Raw genomic sequence first — 15047 nt, 5'->3', positions numbered from 1 at the left:
GAAGGTGAAGAAGAGGAAGAAGAAAAAAATCAAGTGAAAAGGAACATTGTACACAAAAATTATCTTTCTCATCTTTCTCCTTTTATGAATTCTGACTTTTGATCTTTTATAACACCTCTAACAAAAATTTTGTTCACGAGATTTTCTGCCAGTAGCAATTTTCTGCACAAGGACCCTTCAGCATGGAAAAATACCTCCTATCACAAAAGTGCAATTCAAAAAGTTGGGGAGATGATTGTTGGGAGAGATGCTGCAGAAAGAGGTTTCAAACTCATCCACAACCAAACAAAAGATGAAACTGAGAAAGTTTGTTTAAGAGATTGTTACTGGAGAGCAAAAAAAATATCCAGGAGCTACTACATGTGCTCTTAAGAATAAATAATGTTCAGCGTTCATTCAAAGTATCTTTTTATAAATAAAACATTTTTTGAAATTGAAAAAGTGGTTTATAAAAAAAATTAACAAACAAAGAAAAAAAAAGAAAGAAAGAAAAAAGAAAAAAAAACTCGACATTTGTTACATTTTTAATATGGTATTCTGAATTCCTCAAATAATCTGTTCAGTAATATGAGTCAAAATGATTTTAAACAAATGTTGGGTTTGCATGAATATCTCACATAAGTTACCATAACAAAATACAAGTTTACAGTGGAAGTACAGAAGAATACAACATGTTTTAATGGAAATAGGTCTTGTAGATGCTATGTTTCAAGGTGTTTTGTGGAGCACATAGAACTTATTGGAACAACATAAAATTTTTAACAATTTTTTGCCAATTTTTATAACTAATGTAAAGAGTCAAAGTACACACCTTTGCATGTTTTGAGGGTATATGTAAGGTTCATTGAGAGAGCTAAGCCTGAGCATGTACAATGAACACAGTGATATAATTTTCTTGATTTTTGTTGTTAATACGCAGGAAGGTAGGAAAAGAAATATGTTTTGATTCCTTGAAGTTGACATGGGTTTTCGAGTATAATTTACAAAGTATTGTGCAAGATAATAGTGGGAGAGTTGAATGCAAGGTAATTGTCTGTCTGTAGCTGTGTAAGATTTGCTCCAATTTTTGTTTCGTTCATTTTGAGTAGAAACTGTAGGTTGGAGGTGTACATACATCTATCTTCTGGCAGGCTGATAGCTATTATGTAATGGGCAATAATAATACTATCTTCAGCTGTATGTAAGAGATTTTATTTAATAAATGAATAAAAATTATACACACAGGTGAATAAGATATCATTGTTGCACATAGGTTGGAGATGGTTAGAGAATTAATGGAATTATATGATTTTTCTATGATTCAAAATCATGACAACCAGTATAATAATTAGTTGAATAAAATGAATCAGTGGTCCAGCAACAAGTATTTATATTTGTGGATTGAAGAAATCATGATTCTTACAACCAATGCAATTTTAATATTGATATGCTTCTAATTTTGCAAACATCTAAATTATAAAGATGTCAAGCAGAGTCATTAAATATGGAAAATCAGATGCAAAATAAGTTTTAGGAAAGAAGATTGAAGTTGTTAAATTTTTTTACATGGAAGTAATACAAATGTTCCATTTATGCAATTGGCTGCAGTGTGATATCTCTGAAGCAAAGGTAATGTTCAGGCAGCTAGCCACACATTAAAAATTATCACCATTCAAACATGTTTCTTGAAGTCAAAATTTTAATACTATCATCTCACTAGGTGTATTCAGAACTGGTGAGGGTTGTAGTGTTTTTGACTAGTACGAGAATACACTGCATTTGGAGTACCTTGTCAAAGAAGAAAAAAATCTAAACGATTAATCACACAATGATTATCACTCAATGGTTGTCAGGAAACAATCTTTTTAACTGAATATGATTGTAATAGCCCCACAGGGCATATCAGATACCACCTTTTTCATTCTATACAGGACCAAGAAGTATTAAAAGCTACTGTGACATTTTCACATTTATCCTGTCACTGTCACATTATGTAGGCTGCATAATATATGAAAACTATGATATCTGATCCACACTGAATGCCAATTTGGCTGGCAAGTTCCTATGCTGACAATCCTCTGCCCATGAAAAGACAATGTTTGCACAGTGAAGGCATGAAATGACAGACTGAACAGTGTACAGACGCATCATTGTGGCTGCGAAGGTGAGTCATGAGTTTTAGCCAGATAGCTCAGTTGATACCAGAACTGCCTTAGAAAGCCTAGGTCCAGCATATAATTTTAATCAGTCAGAAAGTTACTGGTTATAAGTAGAGTTTTTCCGTGATCAAAACAGTATTGAGTAAAAAGAAGGGAGGCAGTTTATAATAAATGAAAAAGATATGATAGTGTATCTAAAAACAAAGATGATGTGACTTACCAAATGAAAGTGCTGGCAGGTCGACAGACACACAAACAAACACAAACATACACACAAAATTCAAGCTTTCGCAAGAAACTGTTGCCTCATCAGGAAAGAGGGAAGGAGAGGAAAAGACAAAAGGATGTGGGTTTTAAGGGAGAGGGTAAGGAGTCATTCCAATCCCGGGAGTGGAAAGACTTACCTGAGGGGGAAAGAAGGACGGGTATACACTCGCACACACACACCTATCCATCCACACATATACAGACACAAGCAGACATATTTAAATATGTCTGCTTGTGTCTGTATATGTGTGGATGGATATGTGTGTGTGTGCGAGTGTATACCCGTCCTTTTTTCCCCCTAAGGTAAGTCTTTCCACTCCCGGGATTGGAATGACTCCTTACCCTCTCCCTTAAAACCCACATCCTTTCGTCTTTTCCTCTCCTTCCCTCTTTCCTGATGAGGCAACAGTTTGTTGCGAAAGCTTGAATTTTGTGTGTATGTTTGTGTTTGTTTGTGTGTCTGTCGACCTGCCAGCACTTTCATTTGGTAAGTCACATCATCTTTGTTTTTAGACATATTTTTCCTACGTGGAATGTTTCCCTCTATTATAACCATATCATAGATATGATAGTGTTAATCATTTGTACAATACACAACATTTTTATTTACAATAAATGAACTAGACATGATAATGTTAAATATGTTGTACTATCCACAATATTTTTATCCTTACCTTAACATTCCCAAAACAAAGCATAGAATAATTTTAAAGGCAATGATTTTCAGTCAAAATGGTTTTTCCCAACCCATTGCAAAATTTATCAACAAAATTTCAATAATACTCAATTGTTGAAAAGTAACACTAACAAATTTGAATTAACTAGATACGGAGCAGTACATAATCCACTCACCATCATCTTGTGTGCTGTCTTTGCTTCCTTGGCGTGACTGAAGAGGAGGGGCATGCACATGTGGAACATCACCATTTCCCTGGGCTGCTGCAACTGCACTGCTACTATCAGATGTATTTGATGAGTTTTGATTTTTTTTATGGTGATGGTGGTGGTGTTTCTTCTTGTTCTTGATTATTATTTTGCGTCTCAGTAGAGAAGGGGGTGGCAGCTCTGAGCCAGGCTCCAGCTGTCATCAAGAGACAATCTGTCAGGTCTCAAACGATTTCTTGGAAAATAAAAGAATGACTTCCCTCAACAGCTGAATAATAAGAGCTCTTACAAAAGCAACTGGTTATGCTGAATTTTTGTTATGTATGTTGTTGTACATACACATTTCCAGCTACATGTTATGGAGTTACCATGAACAAAATTATAACAAATATGTTTAGGAAGTCCATTATTCACAAAGGGAAAAAACAATGGGCAGGACTACAAAGTTTCTAAAACCATAAATTCACCACAGTATGCCTGAAAGAATTTGCAGTGCAGAACCAAGCAGTCAAATACAACTACTGTTACAAAAAATGATTCAAATGGCTCTGAGCACTATGGGACTTAACTGCTGAGGTCATCAGTCCCCTAGAACTAAGAACTACTTAAACCTAACTATCTTTAGGACATCACACACATTCATGCCTGAGGCAGGATTCGAACCTGCGACTGTAGCGGTCGCGTGGTTCCAGACTGTAGCGCCTACAACCACTCGGCCACTCCGGCCGGCTACTCTTACACATTTCTTTCTATATTGCAAATATATGACACTTAAAGCAAAAAAATACTGTATAACAAAAAATTTTCTTGGTTTTCAAGTCGCATCCATCCGAATAAAATTCTCGAGCTTTCAATGGCTATCTCCACCATTGTCATCAAGAGTGAAACTACTGACTGCTGGGACTGGCACAGTTTCTGCTTGTACACCCATGATTACAGCCGCTGGCACCAATCAGAAAGTGGCAAAATGACCGTTGCGTGGAAGGTAAGTTGGGCAGCTCATAGCAGTTCTGGCCTGCTGCGGGACCGAGTGACATCAGGTGGTGCGAGGGGCTGGTGCCATGTTTAAAACTGAAGCTTCCGCATCCCTACAAGCATCATGCGTTTGTCGTTGCTTCCTATCGACATCCAAAGCCTGTCCCTACACTACTCAGTGTATACGCCTGCTCTCTGTTAAAATTATTGCCATTCACTCTAATCTCAGCCGCCTCTTTTATAATGGAATCCCAATATGTTGACGCATAAGCCAAGACTTTTATGTTCTCAAACTGTATTTTGTGTCCATTTTCCAGGCAACACTCAGCTAAGGATGACTTGTCAATCTTCCTTTGTTTAATATGTCTCTTATGCTTGGTACAATTCACTGCAACTATGTGAATCGTCTGGCCTACATAAATGCTGCCGCACTTGCACGGACAGGGCATACAAAGAACTATGTCATCTTTAACAGGGTGCAACACATCCATATCTTGGCAGTGAGCCGGAACACTGGTCTCAATTTATGTCTCTGCAGTACATATCCTAGCTTGCTGCTCATTGCCCTGCAGTAGGGCAGGCAGGCTGCTGGCTTGGTTTCTTCTGCCAATTCACAAGGTGTACCTATCGGTGACACCTGAAAGCATCTGCAATGTCTCTTTTGCTATAACCATTCTCTCTGAATACACTTCTCAAGTGCTGCAATTCAGACAGTAGATGGTCGTCATCAGAAATAACTCTGGCTCTGCGTATTAGTGTATTCATGACTGCTTCCTTGTGTACAGGGTGGTGAAAACTATTGATATTCAAATACTGATCAATGAGAGTTTGTCTCATGTACACTGAATGACCAAGCCTTCCTTCTGCCTTCTGCACAACTGAAATGGTAGCTTGAGATTCTTCTCCATGTCAATGGCAAATTTAGTATTGGAATGGACACTGTTCATGTGATCATGAACTGCTGCAGTGTATTTTCACTGTGAGGCCATATCAGGAAGGTGTCATCAAGGTCCCTTATGAAGCAAGATGGATGCAACACCACAGAATTCAGGACCTGCTCCTCAATGTGCTCTAAGAAGAAATTTGTGACTGCACGAGACAATGGTGAGGTGATTGCTGTAACACCTGCCATTTCAAAATATTCACTGCAGCACACGAAGGAAGCAATGGTGAATACTTGATGCTTGCAATGAGGCAGGAGCTGCAGTTTCAAACGTGATGCCAGCCCCTGAAGCTGCCTGTCAACCAGTCCCACAGGGTGCCGGAGCTGCTATGGGAGATAGCAATTGAAAGCTCAAGAATTTTATTCAAATTGTTGTGGCTTGAAAACCAAGAAGGTGTTATTCAGGCGTGCCACTGCAAAAGGCTCCAAGGACACATACTCTATAGCAAGATTTTCATAGATCATTTCAACAGTAGTGGTGGCACATTCCAGCTCTACTCCTGTGTGTATATGTAAATGAAATATAGATGCACTTCATACACCCAAAAAGATAGAAACAGTAAGTGTTCTTATCCTTGGACACTTCGGCATTAACATTTCCATAATTGAAGTTTATTATTTCATGTTATTAACAAATAAACTGCAAGCTTTTGCAGACTGAAAAGGACAAATAACAATTTCAAAAAGCAATCATTCACTTATTTACATTTATGTTTGTGTTTATGCACCAGTGTACTCATAATATGATGACGGGGCCACTAGACCTCTAAAAAAATACAAAGAAATTGATAAATGAGAGAAAATCCCATGCAAGATGAAAATGTGTCATTTAAATGCATGAGCTGTACAAAAACTAGAAAATGATTGAATGGAAGACTTCATATATGTCATCACAAGTGACAGGGATCATATGTTAGTAGAATGCAGCAAGAAGAAGTACATGTTTATACTTAATACATTCTTCTTAAAGAAGCCAAATAAAAAACTGATTTGGCAATGGTGAAATGGAATAACAAATGAAATTCAATATATCTGGTGACACAGTAACGAAATTGTATATGGTGTAATGAACCTAATCACACTGGAATTGCATGTTGCTATGGATTCATACAAAACAAGCCAAACATTGCTATAAAGCTCAGAAGAGAGAAATTCATCAGGTAGGAAATAAAACATGCAGATTATGAGAACATTTTGTAGAACAGGAAGATGATAAATGGTATAAGCATTTGCAAGTATAAAGGAAGTGCAACTACAAATAAGAGAAGATGAGAGTTTCAAGAAGAAAGGAAGATTGATATTGAGATCATCAGAAACAGAACACCAGCTCAGAATGTTTCAAGGATGGCGAAGGAAATTAGCCCTTTCAAATGAACCATCCCAGCATTTGCCCAAAGTGATGTAGGGAAATCACAGAAAGCCTAAATCTGGATGGAAGGACAAAGAATTGCACCATCCTCCTCCTGAATGTGAGTTCAGTGTTATAACCAGTACACAATCACACTTGGTTCAAGAGTTTTGAGGAAACGATAATATTAAAATGGTAGACTATGTTAAACCAAATAATACTACAGGGCGACATTGATAAAAGTAGCCCATGTAAGTATAAAGGAAATACAGTGAAATTACAGAAACGAAGAGCTGAAATGGACTTACTATTTATCTACAATGAAAAATACAGTGAAAAATACATTTATAGAAGATAAGTTCTGATAATGATGGCGGCAACTTCATAGCTGATGTCATTTGTGTGGATTTGGTGACCCCTGCAAGATCAAGACTAAGTTATGTACATCCAGCCATACTGTAGGCTGTTAAAGAAAGTACAAGCATATGGAAATGGTTCGCAGATATGTGAGTGGCTTGAAGATTTCTTAAGTTACAGAACCCAGTATGTTGTCCTCGATGGTGAGCGTTGCTCAGAGAAAATGGTATCATTAGGAACACCCCAGGGAAGCGCGATAGCGCCACTATTATTCTGTATGTACATAAACGATTTGGCAGACAGGGTGGATAGTAATCTACTGTTGTGTGCTGATGGTGCTGAGGTGTACAGTAAGGTGTAAAAGTTCAGTTACTGTAGGAGGATACAAGATGACTTAGACAAAATTTCCACTTGGTGTGATGAATGGAAACTAGCTCTAAATGTAAAAAAAAAAAAAAAAAATCTTGACACAGTCACATCATTTAAATATCTGGGTGTAATGAACCTAACCTTGAATACTGCTCAAGTGTTTAGGTTCTGTACCAGATCAGATTAAAGCAAGACATCAAAGCAATTCAGAGGCAGGCTGTTTGCCAGTTACTAGTATGTTTGAACAACATGCAAGCATTATGGAGATGCTCCAGGTAATTATATGGTAATTGCTGGAAGGAAGGCAACATTCTTTTTGAGGAGTTCTATTGAGAAAATTAAGAGAACCAGCATTTGAAGCTCACTGCATAATAAAACTGGGCCTCCAACATACATAGCGCATAAGCAACACAAAGATAAGATACGAGAAATTACGGCTCATATGGGAGTATATAGATATTCGTTTTTCGCTCATTCTACTTGTTAGTGGAAGAGAAAAGGAAATGACTAGTAGTTGTACAGGCACCATAGGGTGGATTGAGGAGTAATGATGTAGATGTAGATATTGATATACACCTAGCGTCAAGTTCTGATAATGATGGCGGCAACTTCATAGCTGATATCATCTTTCAGTTCCTGTATTTTGTGTGGATTTGGTTTATAGACTACACTCTTCAAGCCTCCCCACAGATAAAAATCACAAACTATTAGGTCCAGCAAACATGGTGGCCATGAATGTTTGCTGACAGTTTGTTTCTCAGTGAGGATATCATGAACTCATTCCAGGGATACCTTAGACTTGTGGCGTGTTGCCCCATCTTGCTGGAAGAAGCAGTATTGTCTTTTGCATTAAGTAATTGTCTTTTGCATTAAGTAAGTTGAGCACACAAGTATAGAAAATTTCCATATATGCAACTGTGTTCAGGGTGGCATCAAAGTGTGTTCCTGTTACACAGCACCAAATGCCAATTGCCAATTCTTTCATTGTGGAGTGGTTGCTGACACAACATATTGCCCAGTACCTCATGTTCTGTGAATTCACATGACCAGAAAAATGAAACCATCCTTCATCAATCATGCTGTCATGGAAAGGGTCTAACAAACCATCGTTGATATTACTCAAAAGCCACGTCCAGTAACCTACACATTTCTGACTGTCATCCTCCCGCAACTGCTGCACAACCGTCACACGATATGGCTTCATATTAAGAATTTTCAATATCTGCTCACAACTCCTTCTACTTACATGTGCCTGTTGGACCAATTTACATGTATACTTCTTTATGCTCTGACTAATTCTTCGGTTAACATCTTTTAACTTCTGGTGTGCGTACTGAAGGTATTCTTTATTGTTTTACATTTTGCACAGATCTGCAGGAGCACCAATTTTTAAACAGATTGTATTGCTCTCTTTGTTGGTAATCCTCTATCTGATTACTTGACCCTGAAAATTTTGCAAGTTTCCTAAATAAATTCTGTTTTGACGTATTCTTTCACAATTTCAATTCTTTCTTCTACCGAGAAAGTCATTTTTCATACTGCAAAGAGAAATGTTTCATGTCACTGACGAAATAAGCTGTAATGCTGACAGAAGAATGCTGAGAATCAGTTATTGCACACTGTCAATTGTTGCAACTGTTTACTCTATTTCAGAAGTCAAAATATTGCTTTTGAATTCGAAGGGGAGGCGGGCTATTTTTAACCATGCCATCCAGTATTTTAAAACGTTTTCAAGAAGACCACAGAAGACACAATGAAATTTCAATAAGAGGAATAATTGAAAACTGTAAAAAAAAACATAAACTTATGTTTGGAAGACACCATGTATCATCCATTTAGACAGTAGGTGGCACAGTAACTATATTTACTTTGAAGTTTTCCAAGTGGCCTGAATAAAACTGAAATAAGGTCTATTTCTCAACAGGCAGTGTGGCTCTGTAGTAGGATGCTTGCCTGTCAAATGGGGGAAGGGGGGGTGGGGGGAGCATTGATTCCTGGCTAATGCAAATTTTTAAACAACAGTGTATGTTCTATGAGCATTTCCATGTAGCACAAAGAACATAAAGGTGGAAAAAATTCAGTAGCGCTTGGGGCTGGTAATCACTAGTTTAAGTTTAATTTTTATCTTCTTATTCGTTCATCTTCTTATTTCTAATTACACACTGCACACCAGAATCCAGTTTTCATTGTAAATATTAATTCTTTAGCACCAAACAATGGAAAATCCAGGATGGAATGTAGTTATATTATGAGAAGGAAAGTTGCTACTCACCATATAGCGCAGATGCTGAGTCACAGATAGTCTCCTTTTCCGCTACTTTACCCCCCTCCCACACCTCTCCCCGCCCTCATTCCAGCCTGCAGCACTTCGCTATCTGCCACCCCACCATACTATCCCTCCCACTCCCCACTCCAGCCTCCTCCTTACCCCCCACCCAGTTGCCACTCCCATCATGCACTGGTGCTGCTGCTCGCAGTGTGGCTTCAGTTGCCTGAGACTGCAGTCATGTGTGTGAGTGGCGTTTGCGTGTTTGTGTGTGTGTGTGTGTGTGTGTGTGTGTGTGTGTGTGTGTGTGTCTACTGTTGACAAAGTCCTTAATGGCCAAAAGCTATAACTGTGAGTGTCTTTTTGTTGTGCCTAACTGCGACTCAGCATCTCCACTATATGGTGAGTAGCAACTTTCCTCCTCTTAATATTGTTAAATTCTTAATTACTGGTCTTTTATAGAAGATAATTAATGAAGACTGTTTAAAGTAAAAAAAGCATTACAAAATTAATTTTTTTCATCTGCATATATTTTATGCTTCATGGACAGACTAATGGACATGTGTCTTTGTTTAAAAATTTCAATTGACTGGGAATCAAACCCGGGCAGGCAAGCATGCATTCTACAACACAGATACACAGCTCATGGAAATAATGATCTAGTTTAGGGTATTAAAGAGTTTTCCAAAAATTTCAAAGTTGATTGTTTTTAGAATTTTTGACAGTTGAATCAAACTAATATGAGTGGCTGATTTTTGATATCTGAACTCCACATATCATAAATACAAGAAAATACAAAAATCCAAATGCCGTGTAAGATGTCTTTATATTGCAAGGAAAGTTCTGGCAGAATGTGAATAATTTAGGAATAAAGGTGATTACTCACTAAGTAGCAGAAGTGTTGAGTCAACAACAGGTACACATAAAAGAGAGAGAAAACTTGCTAGCTTTCAGAATAAATTGTTAGATGAGCTAGAGTAGAAACACACACACACACACACACACACACACACACACACACACACACATGCATCAAATAAAAATAAAAAACACGCACCAGTGTCCCTTCACTGTGCTAGCTCATCAAAGGATTTATTCCTAAAGCTGGAGAGTTTTCTTTCTCTTCTGTAAATGTCCTCAAATTTTTATATATTTGAAGAGATAAATAAAAACCCACACAGTAAATAATGGAAATAGTTGCAGTCCACAAGTAATTGACTTGTAGGAAGGTTCCTTACTTTACTGAACTTAGTAACATGCGGAGTTACAAAAACATAGAGGACAGGTTTGTACGTGGCTGGAGTAACACAAATGGCCCCAGGTTCAAAATATAAATCAGTCACCCACCTGATATGAGAATACACTATACAGGCGTGGCACAGTATAAATGGCAGAGAAGAAATCATTGCCTCATCCCAGTGTTCACCACACAATATCAGCACTTGGATACACAAGGAGAAATTTATATACTATGTGACCAAAAGTATCCGGACAACTGGCTGAAAATGACTTACAAGTTTGTGGTGCCCTCCATCGGTAATGCTGGAATTCAATATAGTGCTGGTGCACCCTTAGCCTTGATGACAGCTTCCACTCTTGCAGGCATAGGTTCAATCAGGTGCTGGATGGTTTCTTGGGGAATGGCAGCACATTCTTCACAGAGTGCTGCACTGAGGAGAGGTATCGATGTCAGGTGGTGAGGCCTGGCACGAAGTCAGCATTCCACAACATCCCAAAGGCATTCAATAGGATTCAGGTCAGGACTCTGTGCAGGCCAGTCCATTACAGGGATGTTATTGTCATGTAGCCACTCCGCCACATGCTATGCATTATGAACAGGTGCTCGATCGTGTTGAAAGATGCAATCGCCATCCCCGAATTGCTATTCAACAGAAGCAAGAAAGTGCTTAAAACATCACTGTAGGCCTGTGCTGTCATAGTGCCATGCAAAACAATGAGGGGTGCAAGCCCCCTCCATGAAAAACACAACCACACCATAACACCATTGGAATTTTACTATTGGCACTACACACACTGGCAGATGATGTTCATCGGGCGTTCGTCATATCCACCCTGCCGTTGGATCGCCACATTGTGTACCGTGATTTGTCACTCCACACAATGCTTTTCCATTGTTCAATCGTCCAATGTTTCTGCTCCTTACACCAAGCTAGGCATAGTTTGACATTTACGGGCATGATGTGTGGCTTATGAGCAGGCACTTGACCATGAAATCCAAGTTTTCTCACCTCCCACCTAACTGTCATAGTACTTGCGATGGATCCTGATGCACTTTGGAATTACTGTGTAATGGTCTGGATAGATGTCTGCCTATTCACATTATGACCCTCTTCAACCATCGGCAGTCTCTGTCAGTCAACAGATGAGGTCAGCCTGTACACTTTTGTGCTGTATGTGTCCCTTCATGTTTCCACTTCACTATCACATTGGAAACAGTGGACCTAGGGATGTTTAAGAGTGTGGAAATCTTGCATACAGATGTATGATACAAGTGACACCCAATCACCTGACCAAGTTCAAAGTCCATGAGTTCTGTGGAGTGCCCCATTCTGCTCTCTCAAGATGTCTAATGACTACTGAGGTCACTGATATGAAGTACGTAGCAGTAGGTGGCAGCACAACACATCTTATACAAAAAATGAATGTTTTTGGGGGTGTCTGGATACTTTTGATCACATAGTGTAATTTGCACAGGAGCGCGATGCGAAAACACAATATTCTCAGCAATTGCATGCCAGGTGTAATGATGGCACGTCATGGGCATCTTGCAGCATCGCAAAAGCACCAGCATCAGATGTGTCGCCACATGGCTAGTTCCTCATGGTGCAGGCATGGAGCAGCAACTAACATGGACACTACAAGGGGCAGACAAAGACTGGTGAAACTCAGTCGGCAGATGACTTCCTAGGAGCAGCTATTGTTCCCCACTGGTAGACACTGACCATAGCAGTGAAGTGTCCTGTCATATGGCAAGATCGACAGCTTTGAATGGAAGTACTGTATGAGGGGTAAGCTCGCTGCCTTAGCAAATGGCCGTAGCGAGTTGTGAGTGTATGGAACTGCTAAGACAGTTGTACGGCCCCTCCCCCTCCCCCCTCCGCCTGTGAGAGTGGAACTGCTGTGCTGGGTGAAGTGGCAATAGTGAAGACTGATATCGATGGAGGGTTGTGTTGTGGCAGTGGTGAGGCTGCATGACAGCATGCAGTGGCCCGCAGGGTGGGGGTGCCGCACCAGGATGGCCTCAGCCTGTACTCAGTGCTGCCGTGCCGGTGTCGGCAGGTGCATGGCATGGTTGCCAGTGCAGGAGTGTGGAGGCAAGAGTGCAGCGGCATTGCTGGGTGGCTCTGTGGTTGTGTTGATGGGGTGGCTGTGTTTTATAGTTGAAAGTGCTTGTGCCGGGCACTGAGAGAGTGAACTATTGGTGCATCTACTATCAGGATGGGCGGTGACAGATCAGTGACTCAGCACTGAGAGTGCACGAAATAACACTGTTGTGGAAGCATCGGGGGCTGCAATGCGGAATCACGGGCATACCCAGTAGATGGCAGCATTGTAGGGTGAATTACTGAGTGTTTTCAGCTATAGTGTTGAGGGCAGACATCTCGTGAGCTTTCATGGTGGGGGTTGTTGGTGTGGTGTCTTGGGTGTGATTTGTGAACTTGGCATCATTGGCGGCAGTGTGCGTCTGCAGATTGTTGATGGAGATGGCAGTCAAGTTGAGTGGCATGTGGTTGGACAGCATATATGAGGGCTTCAGCCTATCAACTGGAAAGCTGGTCGGCATGCCATATAAATGAGAGTTGAACATTTTGGGAGTCCTGTTTCAGAACCTGGTGGTGGCCTGAGTAATGTGGTCAGAGAGGGATCTGGTAAGCAACAAGTTGCAGCATAACATGGGTGCATGACGCAAGGTCATTGTGAATGGAAGTTCTACCATGGTGCTGGGGAGGTCTTGGTTGCAGGTGGACCATGAAGTCATGCAAGCTGGCGACGAACTTGGGAATGACATCATCCTTGGGCAGGTTGGTGGGCTCCAGGAAGGCACCCAGGACAGCGAGCAGCTGGCTGTAAACATTAGCGGCTGACATGTCAGCAGACGCAGAGACTGAGAGGTACAAGGGGCACATAGCAGTGGTTCATCTGTTGCTGTGGCAGGTGAGGGTGGCCTTCAGGGTGTGATGGAGCCATTCCACCATGCCGGCCGCAGTTGGGTGGTAGCTGAATGTCAGGTGAAGGTCAGCTCTGTACAGATCTGTCACCGTATGAAAAAGGGCCAATGTAAATAAGTGCATGCAGTCCATAGTAATGTGGCATGGGCAGCCTAAATGGACAATCCATGTGGAGATGAAGGTGGCTACTACTGTGGTGGCAGTAACATTGGGTATTGGTGTTGTCTCGGCCCAGCAGTGAACGTGTCCACTACGGTAAGAAGGTAGCCACAGCCATCAAATGAAGGTAGGGGACCAACAACATCCAAATGAATGTGGGCAAAGCGATGCCTGACATCTGGGAAAGCTGTGAAAGGGGTGTGTATTTGGTGGCCAACCTTGGTGCACTGTCAGGTGAGGCAGGTGAAGGCAATGTTCTGCAGTTCCTCTGAATGCCTGGCCTTACGAAGTGCTGCATTACCAGAGCAGCAGATCTGCGCACACCAGGGTGCACCAGGTTGTGTAATTGGCTGCATGTGACCTTGTGGAAGGCAGTGAGTAGGAAGGGGCACTGTGAGCTGGTGGGTACATCGCACCAGATACTGCTGTAGGAGCCAGGAGCCAGCATGCGCTTAAGGCAGAGGTCAGGGGCAACATCCTGGCAGAGGTGGGCAAGTTCTGACTCATGCTCCTGGGTGGTGCTAAATGCCTCATAATCTAGTGGCGAAGCAATGGTGCAGATGCAGATGAGATGGTCAGCAACGACATTGTCAATTCTGGTGACATAACGTATATCAGTCGTAAATTCTGAGATGAAAAACAGTTGCCAGAATTGACATGGGGAGTACTGGTCAATGTCTTTCATAAAGGCAAACGTTACAGGCTTGTACTCAGTGAAGACTGTTAAGTGACAATCCTCCATCTACATCCAAAAATATTTAATAGCCTCATAGAATGTCAACAACCCTCTGTCATAAGTGCTCTGGCACCATTGTGGGGGAGACAGCTTGATGGATAAGAAAGTGAGCAGCTGCCAAGTGTCACCCATGCATTGCTACAGGACAGCACCGATGCCCTCTGGCTGGCATCAACTACAATGGCAAGCAGGGTGGTAGGGTGGGCGTGGGTGAGCTGGGTGGCATCTGTTAGTCACGCTTGGTGACCAAGAAGCTGTCTTCCATTTATGGCATCCACGGCACTGGCTTGTTGCCCTATGTTTTCAAGCTGTGAACGGCGGCAATGATAAGCTCCTGCATTGCAGCAGCACTCCTTACGTGCCAATGGAAAATGTTAACATATCAAGGAAAAGGCAGAAGTCCTTGAATGTCTT

The 15047-nt window shown here is 41.0% G+C and overlaps 1 protein-coding gene across 1 annotated transcript in view; it reads right to left on the bottom strand.

Moving 5' to 3' along the window:
* Nucleotides 1-15047, bottom strand: part of LOC126416261 (1-phosphatidylinositol 4,5-bisphosphate phosphodiesterase classes I and II) — a 395393-nt gene that overhangs the window by 149279 nt on the left and 231067 nt on the right. Inside the window, exon 12 of the mRNA XM_050083891.1 lies at nt 3258-3486. Within this exon, the coding sequence (XP_049939848.1) occupies nt 3258-3486 (229 nt within the window). The remainder of the gene's footprint in view (nt 1-3257; nt 3487-15047) is intronic.

This window comes from Schistocerca serialis, chromosome 8 (assembly GCF_023864345.2).
Source record: "Schistocerca serialis cubense isolate TAMUIC-IGC-003099 chromosome 8, iqSchSeri2.2, whole genome shotgun sequence".
NCBI lineage: Eukaryota > Metazoa > Arthropoda > Insecta > Orthoptera > Acrididae > Schistocerca > Schistocerca serialis.
The sequence above is the reverse complement of the archived record's forward strand: the minus strand, read 5'-3'. Positions and strand labels throughout refer to the sequence as shown.